The sequence below is a fragment of the Dendrobates tinctorius genome, unplaced genomic scaffold (assembly GCF_039654945.1).
Source record: "Dendrobates tinctorius isolate UK_male_01 unplaced genomic scaffold, ASM3965494v1 ptg000249l, whole genome shotgun sequence".
Classification (NCBI taxonomy): Eukaryota; Metazoa; Chordata; class Amphibia; order Anura; family Dendrobatidae; genus Dendrobates; species Dendrobates tinctorius.
In genome coordinates this window covers 5,105,524-5,119,537 of record NW_027361916.1, presented here as the reverse complement: position 1 = coordinate 5,119,537, position 14,014 = coordinate 5,105,524, and the positions used below count along the sequence as shown (strand labels likewise).

Sequence of the window (14,014 nt, the reverse complement as noted above, 5' to 3'; positions counted from 1 at the left end):
TTCCGAAGTATATTTTTTAAGTTTGGGATCTGCTAATATGTGGCTAGATTTCTGACTGTTTAGAATAACATGATTCATGATTTTAGTTTTTTTTTATCGTTTAGTCTCGCTTGAGTATATGCCAATATTAAATAGTCTCTTAATGAGTCGTCTTTGGTGAGGACGATGAAACTCATAGTAATAAGAGGCTTGGAGAGTGAGTGTGTATACGTCACCTCACCCTATATACTGAACTGTGGGGTATATGTTTTTTCTATTAGTCACTTTCCGACTAACCTTCAGGGGGTGAATTATGGGTATAGATTTACATTTGGAAGTAATAAGGTTTAGTTTTATCCTTCTGTCAGCAAACATGAGGAATGACAAGAGACAAACCATTTAAAAAGATTTAATTTTGGTTAAAACTATTCCAACATTATGAACATAAAAAAGGCTTCTCACCTATGTGACATCTCTGATGTTTATTAACAGTTGATTTCCAAGTAAAATTTGTCCCACATTAAGAAAATGAAAATGGCTTCTCCTCTGTGTGACTGCTCTGATGGCGATCAAGAAGCACTTTCTGGTTAAAATATTTCCCACATTCTGAACATAAAAAAGGCTTCTCCCCTGTGTGAGTTCTCTGGTGCTTAACACAATCTGATTTATGCCTAAAACATTTCCCACATTCTGAACATGAAAAAGGCTTCTCCCCTGTGTGAGTTCTCTGATGGGTAACAAAATTTGATTTCTGCATAAAACATTTCCCACATTCTAAACATGAAAAAGGCTTCTCTCCTGTGTGGATTCTCTGGTGCTTAACACAATCTGATTTATTGTTAAAACATTTCCCACATTCTGAACAGTAAAAAGGCTTCTCCCCTGTGTGAGTTCTCTGGTGCTTAACCAAATCTGATTTTTGGCTAAAACATTTCCCACATTCTGAACATGAAAAAGGCTTTTCCCCTGTGTGCGTTCTATGGTGAGTAACAAAATTTGATTTACGTACAAAACATTTCCCACATTCTGAACATGAAAAAGGTTTCTCCCCTGTGTGAACTCTATGGTGTTCATCAAGACTCACTTTCTGGTTAAAACATTTCCCACATTTTGAACATGAAAAAGGCTTCTCCCCTGTGTGAGTTCTCTGGTGCTTAACACAATCTGATTTATGCCTAAAACAATTCCCACATTCTGAACATGAAAAAGGCTTCTCCCCTGTGTGAGTTCTCTGATGGGTAACAAAATTTGATTTCTGTGTAAAACATTTCCCACATTCTAAACATGAAAAAGGCTTCTCCCCTGTGTGGATTCTCTGGTGCTTAACACAATCTGATTTATTGTTAAAACATTTCCCACATTCTGAACAGTAAAAAGGCTTCTCCCCTGTGTGAGTTCTCTGGTGCTTAACCAAATCTGATTTTTGGCTAAAACATTTCCCACATTCTGAACATGAAAAAGGCTTCTCCCCTTTGTGAGTTCTATGGTGAGTAACAAGCTGTGTTTTACGTGCAAAACATTTCCCACATTTGGAACAGGAAAAAGGCTTCTCTCCTGTGTGAACTCTATGGTGTTCATCAAGACTCACTTTCTGGTTAAAACAATTCCCACATTTTGAACATGAAAAAGGCTTCTCCCCTGTGTGAGTTCTATGGTGAGTAACAAGCAGTGATGTATGTGCAAAACATTTCCCACATTCTGAACATGAAAATGGCTTCTTTGCTAAATGAGCAGTTTGTTTGTTAATGCCTCTTTTGTGACTTTGATTTTCCTTAGTAGTCTGTGATGAATCAGAAGATGGGACCTGTTTCATAGGATCAGATGACAGATTTTTGCTGTGAATGGATGATGATATATCAGGAGTAACAGCAATCACTTCAGTTGTATCTTGTAGGACCTCAAGATCATCAGATTTAAAAGTTGAAGATGTCAGCTGTCCCTCTGATCTCCTGGTACAGTCATCTGCTAAGATAAAAATAATTTTTATTAATAAAATATCCTTGAGTTTTATATTTTTGAACACTTCTACTTAAACTGTCCATAAAAATGGAAAGCTATGTAAAAAACTTTAATTATTTCCCAAGACAATGACAGTTCACAGTCTAATAAAAAACCTTGTTGGATGAACCAGTAGTGTGTGGTGTTCAACTGTTGGTTCATTCTGCCTCCCAAATATTGAATATAAAGAAACCAATCAATGTTATGTAGTCGAAAATAATACCAATTCTCATCTCACAAAAGACAAGTCCCCACTCAGGTCCATCATCTGTCAATGGAAAAACAGATAAGTCAGGTTAGAGTTAATGCTATAGTTAGGGTTTATTCTAAAGTTAGGGAAGAATTAGGCTTTTCTCAATTGTCTCCCCAATAATTTGGTCACATCAGAGTTTTCTATTTCCAGGGAAAAAAAATAAAAACGAATAAAATGGCCGGTCAGTATTATGGTGCAGAGGAGGCTTATGCACTTTTATGGTCTGACAGTGAAGAAAGTGCAGTGTCAGATGATGTGGATTTCGAGGGCTTTAGTAGCAGCGACAGTGATAGCTCAGAAATGAGCAGTGATTCTGGTCCATCCTCACACACAAGGACCAGTACAACAAGAAGGACAAATAGCGCTTCTGGAGAAATGTCTCCAACTCAGGGAACAATGCCCAGTACTAGTGCTGTCCCTAGTGCTTGTGAATTGGCGCACACCAGTGTCCAAGGGGCTTTGCCTCTTGCTGTAGCATTTCCCAGATGGGAGGCTTCGGATTCGGCTACTCCATTCATCCATAATTTTAATGCCATTCCTGGTATAAACGTGGAGGTGGAAAAATTTGGACCAATTAATTTTTTTAATTTGTTTCTGACAGATAGCTTTCTAGAGCATATTGTCCTACAAATTTATATGCGTCCCAATTCATCAGCCAGAATCCACGATCCTATTATGCTAGGTCAAATTTATGGACACCAACTAATGTCCTAAAAATGAAAAAAATTTTAGGACTTACATTCAATATGGAACTTGTTAAAAAAAAATGACCATTCTGTCCTATTGGTCCAACTGCCCTGATCAAGCCACCCCTATGTTTTCTGCCGTTCTTCCTAGGACCCGTTATGAAAGGCTCATGAGATTTTGGCATTTTAATGACAATAGTCAATGCCTGCCCAGAAATGCCCCAGAACATGACAGACTATTCAAAATCAGACACATCATCAAAGACTTGACAGAAAAGTTCTGAAAGCTCTACACCCCAACAGAAAACATTTCCATTGATGAGTCCCTTGTAAAATTCTAAGGAAGACTGCACCTCAAGCAATTTATTCCTTCTAAGAGGGCAAGGTTCGGAATAAAGCTCTATAAAATGTGCGAGAGATAAACCGGATACACATCGGCTTTTCACATTTATGAGGGGAAAGACAGCGAACTAAACCCACCAGGAGGCCCTACTTATCTGGGGACACCTGGAAAAATGGTTTTGAGCCTTTTTTTTACAAAAAGGCTACAATCTGTATGTTGACAACAACTACACCAGCATACCTCTATTTAAAAGTCTGGTTGAACATAACATAGGGGCTTGTGGGACTATTCGCAAAAACCATCAGGGGTTTCCACAATCATTGGTCAAAGAAAATTTCCGAAAGGGGCAGTCAGGGGCTTTACACAATGGAGAGCTGCTTGCCCTTAAGTATAAGGATAAAAAAGATATTTTTATCCTGAGCTCGATCCACACAGATGCCACAAGGGCCACTGCAGACCAACAGGGATCCACTACTCCAAAACCTGTGTCTGTCATTGACTACAACAAATATATGGGGGTGTGGACCTTGCAGATCAGGTTCTACAGCCATACCAGGTATCAAGAAAATCATATATCTGGTATAAAAAGTTAGTCATGTATTTGTTTCAGGTGGCCACATATAATTCTTTTGTGTTATACAAAAAAGCCGGAAATGCAGATACTTTCCTTGATTATCAGGAAGAGGTCACTGAAAATCTTGTTTTTGAAAATGTTGTCCCCGCCAATCCTTTAGAATGTGAAGAGGTGAGAAGACTCACTGAGCGACATTTTATTGCACTCATTCCAGTAACTGAAACAAGAAAGAACCCCAGAGAAGATGTCGTGTATGCTCCTAGAGAGGAATGAGGCATGATCCCCGCTATTATTACCCACAATGCCCATCACTGCCAGCCTTATGCCTCCATGACGGCTTTACAATCTTCCACACAGAACCACGTTTTTGAACTGTTTTGACATTCAAGCATTTGGATTATTTAGTGACAGACACATTTGAGTAGAGCTGACTTAACAATTTCCGGGGGTAGGTGGGGGGAGGTCTCCAGAGACACAAGCTGGGCACAATATATTGGGCACTACAATGACATTTTTGCAATTTTTGCTCTAAAACTTCCACTACGAGTTTCTGGAAATCATCCATGTAGTGAAAATGGTCACTATATCCATAGATGAATTCCCAGAGGGGTGTCATTTCCAAAATGGGGTCACTTCAGGGGGGATTCTGTTGTTCTGGCACTTAGCGGCTCTCCAAAGTGCCATAAAAGCAGAATCCCCCCGAAGTGACCCCATTTTAGAAATGACACCCCTCTGGGAATTAGAAATGACACCCCTCTGAGAATTCATCTATGGGTGTAGTGACCATTTACCTATCTACCTAATTTCCAATGTAAAATCTGGGGTTAAAACAACATTTAGGGATAAAAATGTACCATATTTTTAGGACTATAAGACGCACTTTTTGCCAAAAAATTTAGTGGGGAAATGGGGATGTGTCTTATAGTAGGAATTTACTTACAAATGCTGTGGCGGCTGCGCTCTGTGCTGCGTGTCGGGCTCCACTGGAATTTTGTCAAAGTCCAGAGACCCCTGCAGTTTCATTGCTACGATGCGGTGGTCTCCAGAAAAATGGCCGCTGTGAACGGCGCATGCTCAGATTCAGATCTCGCCCCGAGATCTCGTTGCCGAGATCTAAATCTGAGCATGCACCGCCCCCAGCTGCCATTCTCCCGGAGGCCATCACAGCAATGGAGCTGCAGGGGCCTAAGGCTTTGACAAAATGGCGGCAAAGCCCCCCACGCAGCACAGAGTGCCGCTGCCCCAGCACAGAGTGCTGCCGCCGCCACAGGTGGAGCGCTGCCGACCCAGCGCAGAGCACTTCCACCCAAGCACAGAACGCTGCCACTGCCACTGCCCCAGCACAGAGCACCGCTGCCACACCAGCCTGGAATGGGAGTTTCCGGAGGCCACCGCACCAGCCTGGACCACCGAACAACGTCTGTGACCACTCTTGCACCTGTGCTGATTCCACCCCCCCCCGGTAAGCTGAATTCGGATGTAAGATGGACCCCCATTTTGCACATTTTTCTCCCCTATTTTCCTTTGAAAATTTGGGGTGCGTCTTATAGTCCGAAAAATACAGCAATTATTTTTTCTTCACTGCCCAATGGTATAATTTTCTATGGAACAGCAGTGGTGTCAGTATACTCACTGCACCACGAGAAGAATTCATTCAGGGAGGTATTTGGTAAAATGCGGTCACTTTTGGGGGCTTATGCTATTTTGGCACCTCAGGGGCTCTGACAATGTGACATATCACCCACAAACACTTCCAGCAAAATCTGCTCTCCAATACGGCGCTCCTTCCCTTCCAAGCTCTGCCATGCGCCCAAACAGTAGTATTTTCCCACATATGGGGTATCGGCGTGCTCAGGAGAAATTGCTCAACAAATTTTATGGAGCAATTTCTCCTGTTACCCTTATGAAAATGCAAAATATGGAGCTAAAAAGATTTATTTGTGAAAAATCGTATTTTTTTTTATTTGCATGGCGCCATGTTATAAACTTCTGTGAAGCACCTGTGGGTTCAAGGTGCTCAATACACATCTGGATAAGTTCCCTAAGGGGTCTAGTTTCCAAAATGGTGTCACTTGTTGGGGGTTTCCACTGTTTAGGCACATCAGGGGCTCTCGAAACGCGACATGGCAACCACTAATTATTCCAGCATATTTTACATTAAAAAAATGAAATGGCGCTCCTTCCCTTCCGAGCCCTGCCGTGCGCCCAAACAGTAGATTTCCCCCACATATGGGGTATCGGCATGCTCAGGAGAAATTGCACAACAAAACGTATAGCCCATTTTGACCTGTTACCCTGGCGAAAGTAAAAAAAAAAATAGGGCTAAAGGAAAATTTTTGTGAAAGAAAATTAAAGTAAATGTTTATTTTTTCCTTCCACATTCCATTCATTCCAGTGAAGCACCGGAAGGGTTAAGTAACTTCTTGAATGTAGTTTTGAGCACCTTGAGGGGTGCAGTTTTCAGAATGGTGTCACTTAGGGGTATTTTCTGTCATATTGACCCCCCAAACTCACTTCAAATGTGAGGTGGTCCCTAAAAAAATGGTTTTGTAAATTTTGTTGTAAAAATGATAAATCGCTGTTTAACTTTTAACTCTTATAACTTCCTAACAAAAAAATTTGATATAGTTGATATAGATGTTACTGCGCAGGCGCCGCCATCACCGGTGACATTGTGCTGGATGTAATTTCTTTCTAAGCCTCACAATAGCCACAATATTATAGGCATTATCACCAATAATATCAATGCTATTATATGCATTATGTAATAATGGGGGCAGGTCAGTGAGGGGTCAGCGACCTGTCATAAGCCAATATAGATGAATATGGAATCAGAGCACCACATAAAGCCCCACCCACAGCCCCGCCCCAGAGCACGAGAATCTCATTAACTGAAAACTACAAATACAGATTACACAACAGTAAACCAGAGTTGCCCTCATTTATGGTGGACCATTGGAGCTACTATGAATCCTGAGCAGAAGATTAGAGGAAATAATATTGCTCCCCATTTCAGGAGAGATTGTGCAGGAATCTGAATTCAAAAACAATGTAATGTATGACGAGGATTGAATCCATGACACCAGGGCTGGAGCCAACACATCTCCTGCAGGCGGGAATAAATGTATATTACAGGTAGGTTGATCCTCCAGGTTGTAAGTTCTATAGAAAAGGGCTTTCAATGCCCAAAGTCATTTGAACAGTTTTGGGTGGAGGAGAATGTTGTGGTCTAGAGGCAAAATGGTGATCATGGTAATACGGCCGGACTACACCACCGATAAAGCAGCCACAGCCGGTGACTGAGAGGAATCTGTGACTTCTCTGCATTCAGTGGTTACTACTCACCTGGGTAGTCATATGTGGGAATGTCCTCTTTACACCGCTCATCATCTCTCACATATGTCTCTGTAGTATTAATATGGGTCAGATCTTCACCCTGAAACAAATATTGTAAAAGTCACCGACAGATGGAGAAGTCCCATCTATGATCAGCTCTAATCCTGCCATCTCCACCGTTCTCATTACACAAGTATAAAACATATAATACTGGTGGATAAAACAAGACTGAGCACAAGACCTTCACAGCCGTCTACACATCATAGGGGAGATCTCCTGACACCTTCTCTCCATCTACCTGATGATCCTGAGGAACATTGGGATCTTCTTGGTTACAGTCCTGTGGAAGAAGAGGACGGGGACATCTCTCTGGTGTTGTCCTCTTACTGGATAGATCTGGAGGAAACACATACAGGGACTGAATTCATTCTCTACATACAGATAATTATAGGCCGTGTGTATTTAGTCCTGTCTATTACCTGGAGATGTGAGGGGCTGGGGAACCTCCATTATGACGTTCTTGTAGAGGTCTCTGTGTCCTTCTAAATACTCCCACTCCTCCATGGAGAAATAGACAGCGACATCCTGACACCTTATAGGAACCTGACACATACAATGATACCGTCATCCCCCCGATCCCTTCATAGTGTTACTGTATAATGTCCCAGCATTCCCAGCAGTGTCACCTCTCCAGTCAGCAGCTCAATCATCTTGTAGATGAGTTCTAGAATCTTCTGGTCATTGATGTCCTCATGGATCAGGGGGTGAGGTGGAGGCCCCGTGATTGGGCTCAGGGGTCTTCCCCATCCCTCAGACACAGGGTCCTGACAGCGATCACTAGAGGTCTTCTTCACCACTGTGTAATCCTGGTTATGGAGAGACACATTAATAAATCTCACTACAGACATTTCCAGAGTCCTCACCTCTCCAGTTCTGTCCATCTGTTATTCCCATAGATAAGAATGATGTAATGTGATGTCATCAGAATCTCTCACCTCTCCAGTGAGACGGAAGAGGATCTCTAGGGTGAGGTGTAACATCCTCTCCGCCATCTTGTCTCTGTCCATATCCATCCTTGATGGGTAAATCAGGAAAATTCTCTTCTGTAGAAGATCTTCACTGAGAGGATCCGATATTGTAGAGACCTGAATGAGAAGAAGATGATCTGATGTAACATCATAAGAATCCTGTGTAATAATACAATTACTGGAGATAATAAGGGAAACATATGAGGAGATTTATTATCTTACAGGGTTTAGTTTTCTCCCCTGACATCTACTAATAAAACCTATATATTTAGGCCACAGACAACAAGCAGTTTCCTCCTCGGAGTCGGCAGCTGAACACGTTCCTCATAGACTCATCTTCCATAACGCTAATTCTCGTCTCATTACCGACACTGGAATCGGCATTAGCAATACTGCAGGAGAGATTCATTACACGCGACATGAGAAATAACTCCTTCATGATGAGGACGACATCTTCATCTTCTACTGCGGCTCTAGAGACAGATGTGGCCAGAGTCGGTCACTGCCTCCATCCCCACCGGCCGTCTATATGAAGGTTTCCCGTCTTCCCCGCACTGGAATCTTCTATCTGTATGTAATATATGGGTACTACTTTCCATACAGACCTACGCATTGGAAGCGCCCTGTCTCCCCCTTTTCTTTTTACAACCCCAAGAACACAGTCCCAACCGTGAAGCCTAGTGGGGGAAACATCATACTTTGGGGGTGCTTTTCTGTAAAGGGGACAGGACAACTGCAACGTATTGAAGGAAGGATGGATGGGGTCATGTATCGGGAGATTTTGGCCAACAACCTCCTTCTCTCAGTAACAGCATTGAAGATGGGTGGAGGCTGGGTCTTCGAACAGAACAACGACCCGAAACACAGAGACAGGGAAACTAAGGAAAGAATAACACAGGGACCGAAAGGGTTAATACGACTCACAGGAGGAACCGGCCCAGAAAGCAGAAGGTCCAGGAGCGTCTGCCACATATATGGCAGCTCTGTGCACACAGGACCTGTGATGAGGTCACAGGAGGGGAGGAGTCAGGGGTCACATGATCAGGGGCCTCAGTGTGTGCAGGACTCTGCTGTGCTGGTTGTCATGGTGCTGGATGAGGGGAAGATTCTGTGTGGAGTCAGGAGGGGTTTACAGGGTGGATGTAGCAGAGCCGTGTGTGTACGAGGTGTACGGAGCGGAGCCGTGTGTACGAGGTGTACGGAGCGGAGCCGTGTGTGTACGCGGTGTACGGAGCGGAGCCGCGTGTGTACGAGGTGTACGGAGCGGAGCCGAGTGTGTACGAGGTGTACGGAGCGGAGCCATGTGTGTACGAGGTGTACGGAGCGAAGCCGCGTGTGCACAAGGTGTACGGAGTGGAGCTGCGTGTGCACAAGGTGTACGGAGTGGAGCTGCGTGTGTACAAGGTGTACGGAGTGGAGCCGCGTCTGTATGAGGTGTACGGAGCGGAGCCGTGTGTGTACGAGGTGTACGGAGCGAAGCCGCGTGTGCACAAGGTGTACGGAGTGGAGCTCCGTGTGTACAAGGTGTACGGAGTGGAGCCGCGTCTGTATGAGGTGTACGGAGCGGAGCCGTGTGTGTACGAGGTGTACGGAGGGGAGCCGTGTGTGTACGAGATGTACCGAGCAGAGCTGTGTGTGTACGGAGCGGAGCCGCGTGTGTACGAGGTGTACGGAGCGGAGCCGCGTGTGTACGAGGTGTACGGAGCGGAGCCGCGTGTGTACGAGGTGTACGGAGCGGAGCCGTGTGTGTACGAGGTGTACGGAGCGGAGCCGTGTGTGTACGCGGTGTACGGAGCGGAGCCGCGTGTGTACGAGGTGTACGGAGCGGAGCCGAGTGTGTACGAGGTGTACGGAGCGGAGCCGTGTATGTACGAGGTGTACGGAGCGAAGCCGCGTGTGCACAAGGTGTACGGAGCGGAGCTGCGTGTGCACAAGGTGTACGGAGTGGAGCTGCGTGTGTACAAGGTGTACGGAGTGGAGCCGCGTCTGTATGAGGTGTACGGAGCGGAGCCGTATAAGTACGAGGTGTACGGAGTGGAGCCGTGTGTGTACGAGATGTACAGAGCAGAGCTGTGTGTGTACGAGGTGTACTCCCAGCTTCGGTCGCAGACGTCTCTGTGTATGCTGTATACACCCGTATACCCCAGCTTCGGTCTCAGACCCTTGTGTACACTGTATTAACCCATATACCCCCAGCTCCAGTCGGAGACGCCTCTGTGTATGCTGTATACACCCGTATACCCCAGCTTCGGTCTCAGACCCGTGTGTACACTGTATACACCCATATACCCCCAGCTTCGGTCACAGACCCCTCTGTGTATGCTGTATACACCCGTATAACCCCAGCTTCGGTCGCAGACCACTCTGTGTATGCTGTATACCCACAGCTTCAGTCTCAGACCCCTATTTGTATGCTGTATACACCCGTATACCCCCAGCTTCGGTCACAGACCCCTCTGTGTACGCTGTATACCCCCAGCTTCAGTCGCAGATGTCTCAGTGTACGCTTTATACACCCATATACCCCCAGCTTCAGTCTCAGACCTCTCAGTGTACGCTGTATACACCTGTATACCCCCAGCTTCAGTTGCAGACCCCTCTGTATGCTGTATACACCTGTATTCACCCAGCTTCGGTCGCAGACCCCTCAGTGTGCTCTTTATACACCCGTATACCCCCAGCTTCGGTCGCAGACGCCTCTGTGTACACTGTATACACCCGTATACCCCCAGCTTCCGTCACAGACCCCGCGTCTCTCACACTGTGTACACCCGTATACCCCCAGCTTCAGTCTCAGACCCCTGTGTGTATGCTGTATACAACTGTATACCCCCAGCTTCTGTCACAGACCCCTCTGCGAACTCTGTATACACCCGTATACCACCAACTTCGGTCGCAGACCACTCTGTACGCTGTATACACCTGTATACCCCCAGCTTCGGTCACAGACCCCTGTGTTCACTGTATACACCTGTAAATCCCCAGCTTGGGTCGCAGACTCCTGTATACACTGTATACACCCGTATACCCCCAGGTTCGGTCGCATACCCCTGTATACGCTGTATACACCTGTATACCCCCAGCTTCGGTCACAGACCCGTGTTCACTGTATACACCTGTAAATCCCCAGCTTGGGTCGCAGACTCCTGTGTACACTGTATACACCCGTATACCCCCAGGTTCGATCGCATACCCCCCTGTGTGTGCTGTATACACCCGTATACCCCCAGCTTCAGTCGCAGACCCCTCTGTGTACGCTGTATACACCCGTATACCCCCAGCTTCAGTCGCAGACCCCTCTGTGTACGCTGTATGCACCCGTATACCCCCAGCTTCGGTCATAGACCCCTCCGTGTATGCTGTATACACCCGTATATCCCCAGCTTCGGTCGCAGACACCTCTGTGTACGCTGTATGTACCTGTATACTCCTAGCCTCGGTTGCAGACTCGGTCACAGACCCCTGTGTACGCTGTATACACCTGTATACCCCCAGCTTTGGTCACAGACCCCCTGTGTACGCTGTATACACCCGTATACCCCCAACTTCGGTCGCAGACCCCTGTGTACGCTGTATACACTCGTATACCCCCAGCTTCGGTCGCAGACCCCTGTGTACTCTGTATACACCCGTATACCCCCAGCTTCGGTCGCAGTCCCCTGTGTATGCTGTATACATCCGTATACCCCCAGCTTTGGTCGCAGATCCCTGTGTACTCTGTATACACCCGTATACCCCCAGCTTCAGTCGCAAACCCCTGTGTATGCTGTATACACCCGTATAACCCCAGCTTTGGTCACAGACCCCTCTGTGTATGCTGTATACACCCGTATACCCCCAGCTTCGGTCACAGACCCCTCTGTGTATGCTGTATACACCCGTATACCCCCAGCTTCGGTCACAGACCCCGCATCTCTCACACTGTAGAACTGACGCAGGACACACACGGTAAAACTGCGGTCGTCGGTCTCTCATCTCTCGCACTTATACTGATAACATAAGATGGAGTCAGACGAACCCTCCTACAAAACGTGAGAACAAAGTCATTACTACAGGACTGTGTGAGAAAGGGATTTATTCTACAAGAAACGCTGGGGCCACAAATGAGAGTAACATAATGTTGTTCATCTTCTCTTTCACCATAGATATTGGCAGTGAGGGCGACTTCCACTTTGCCGTAATGTGGATTTAGTGGCCATACATAAGTAGTTTAGTAGCTTCTGAAAGCTTTCTGGAAGCCGGGAAGGCCTGGTTCCCAGTAAAAGGGTAGAAGGTTCCAGAACAACCGGTCCACCATACATCTGTGCTATCAGATGCTTCACCTTCTCCCAAAGCCCAGAAACCACAATACAAGACCACCAAATATGTCTCATGTCACCAGATATTCCACAGCCCCTAAAACAGTCTCCCGAGATTTTAGGAAAAATGCTGTGAGTTTTTTCCAGTACATAATAGACTCTGTGCAATAGTTTTAAGGAGGTCTCCACAAGGGAAGTCTGGTGATTACCTCTTGATAGGGTGTCACAGCTACGATACCATTCATCAATTGACTGTTCAAACCCCAGATCCTCCTCCCACTGTAACATATACTTCAATTTTTTATCATCTTGTGGAGAATTTATAGCATAGTAGATCAATGAGATCGTTCCCCTGCCCAAAGGGTCATTTAGACATTTATTTTCAAAACTCGTTGCCCTGAGAGTAGTACCGCTCGGGAGGATCTGCTTTGCAAAGTAGAAAGATCTGGTTCAGTCGCATTACCTCCCTAACTGGAGGGTCAAATTTTTGAACAAATTCCTGTCTATCAAGTAAGATATTAAATGGGGAACACAAATGTTTAAGTATATGCATACCTTTCAGCTTCCACCAAGAAAAAATTTGTGGCTCAAGGCCTGGCGGGAACATGGGGTTTTGTAATATAGCTGACAGGGGAGAAGGGCTTGATTGTAAGTTATATTTAAACTGGACTTTCCTCCAAAGAAGAAACGAGTGGACTGTAAAAGGAGCCACATTCATTAACCCCCCGTGGAAGTTGGTCTGTGGTCCACATTAGGCCTGATAAAGAGAATGGTCTGGAGAGAAATGATTCCAGAATAACCCATCTCAGACTATTGGGATATGAACACGCACTTATTAATGGAGCAATCTGTGCCGACTTGTAATAAAGTGTAAAATTAGGGAGGGATAAACCCCCTTCTTTTCTATGACGGAACATAAGTTTTTGCACAATTCTGAGTTGTTTTCCAAGCCAAAGAAACTTAGACATCATAGAGTGTGAATGAGTGAACGTTCTGGCTGGTACCATAATTGGGAGGGACCTAAATAGATGTAAGAAGCGAGGCAGTGACACCATTTTTAATGCCTGTGTTCTGCCGGGCCAGGATAACTTTGAGGAAGCCCATCTATCCAGGTCCCTCTGGAAGTTATGGATCAGTGGAGTGTAATTCCACCTAAACAGAGGTGACCTGTTGGCTGTTACGTTGATACCCAGATATGTTAGATAATGTTCTTTGTGTATAAACCCAAAATGGGAGGCTATATTAGTTTGCTCTGTCTTAGGAAAATTTACAAATAATGCTTCGGGTTTATCAATGTTAATCTTTAACCCTGAGATCTTCTCAATTTCGTGAAGGAGGGAAGCAAGTGAGGGAGTGTAGTGTGGGGACTTATTAATGTTAGCAGGAGATCATCCGCAAAGAGGCTGACTTTATATTGGTCTCCCATATTCTCAGGGCCCAGGATATTCTGATCTCTCCTTATTGCTTCCGCAATGGGTTCCATTGTAAGTGCAGAAAGATCCGGAGATAGAGGACAGCC

At 45.4% G+C, this 14,014-nt stretch overlaps 1 protein-coding gene across 1 annotated transcript in view; it reads right to left on the bottom strand.

The window, feature by feature from the left end:
* Positions 1-372: 372 nt before the first annotated feature.
* Positions 373-14,014, bottom strand: part of LOC141063347 (uncharacterized) — a 30,340-nt gene continuing 16,698 nt past the window's right edge. Inside the window, exons 2-6 of the mRNA XM_073557391.1 lie at positions 7,856-8,035; positions 7,649-7,772; positions 7,468-7,565; positions 7,179-7,269; positions 373-1,941 (exon numbers count right to left, since the gene is read on the bottom strand). Of these exons, the coding sequence (XP_073413492.1) occupies positions 500-1,941; positions 7,179-7,269; positions 7,468-7,565; positions 7,649-7,772; positions 7,856-8,035 (1,935 nt within the window). The 3' untranslated portion in view covers positions 373-499. The remainder of the gene's footprint in view (positions 1,942-7,178; positions 7,270-7,467; positions 7,566-7,648; positions 7,773-7,855; positions 8,036-14,014) is intronic.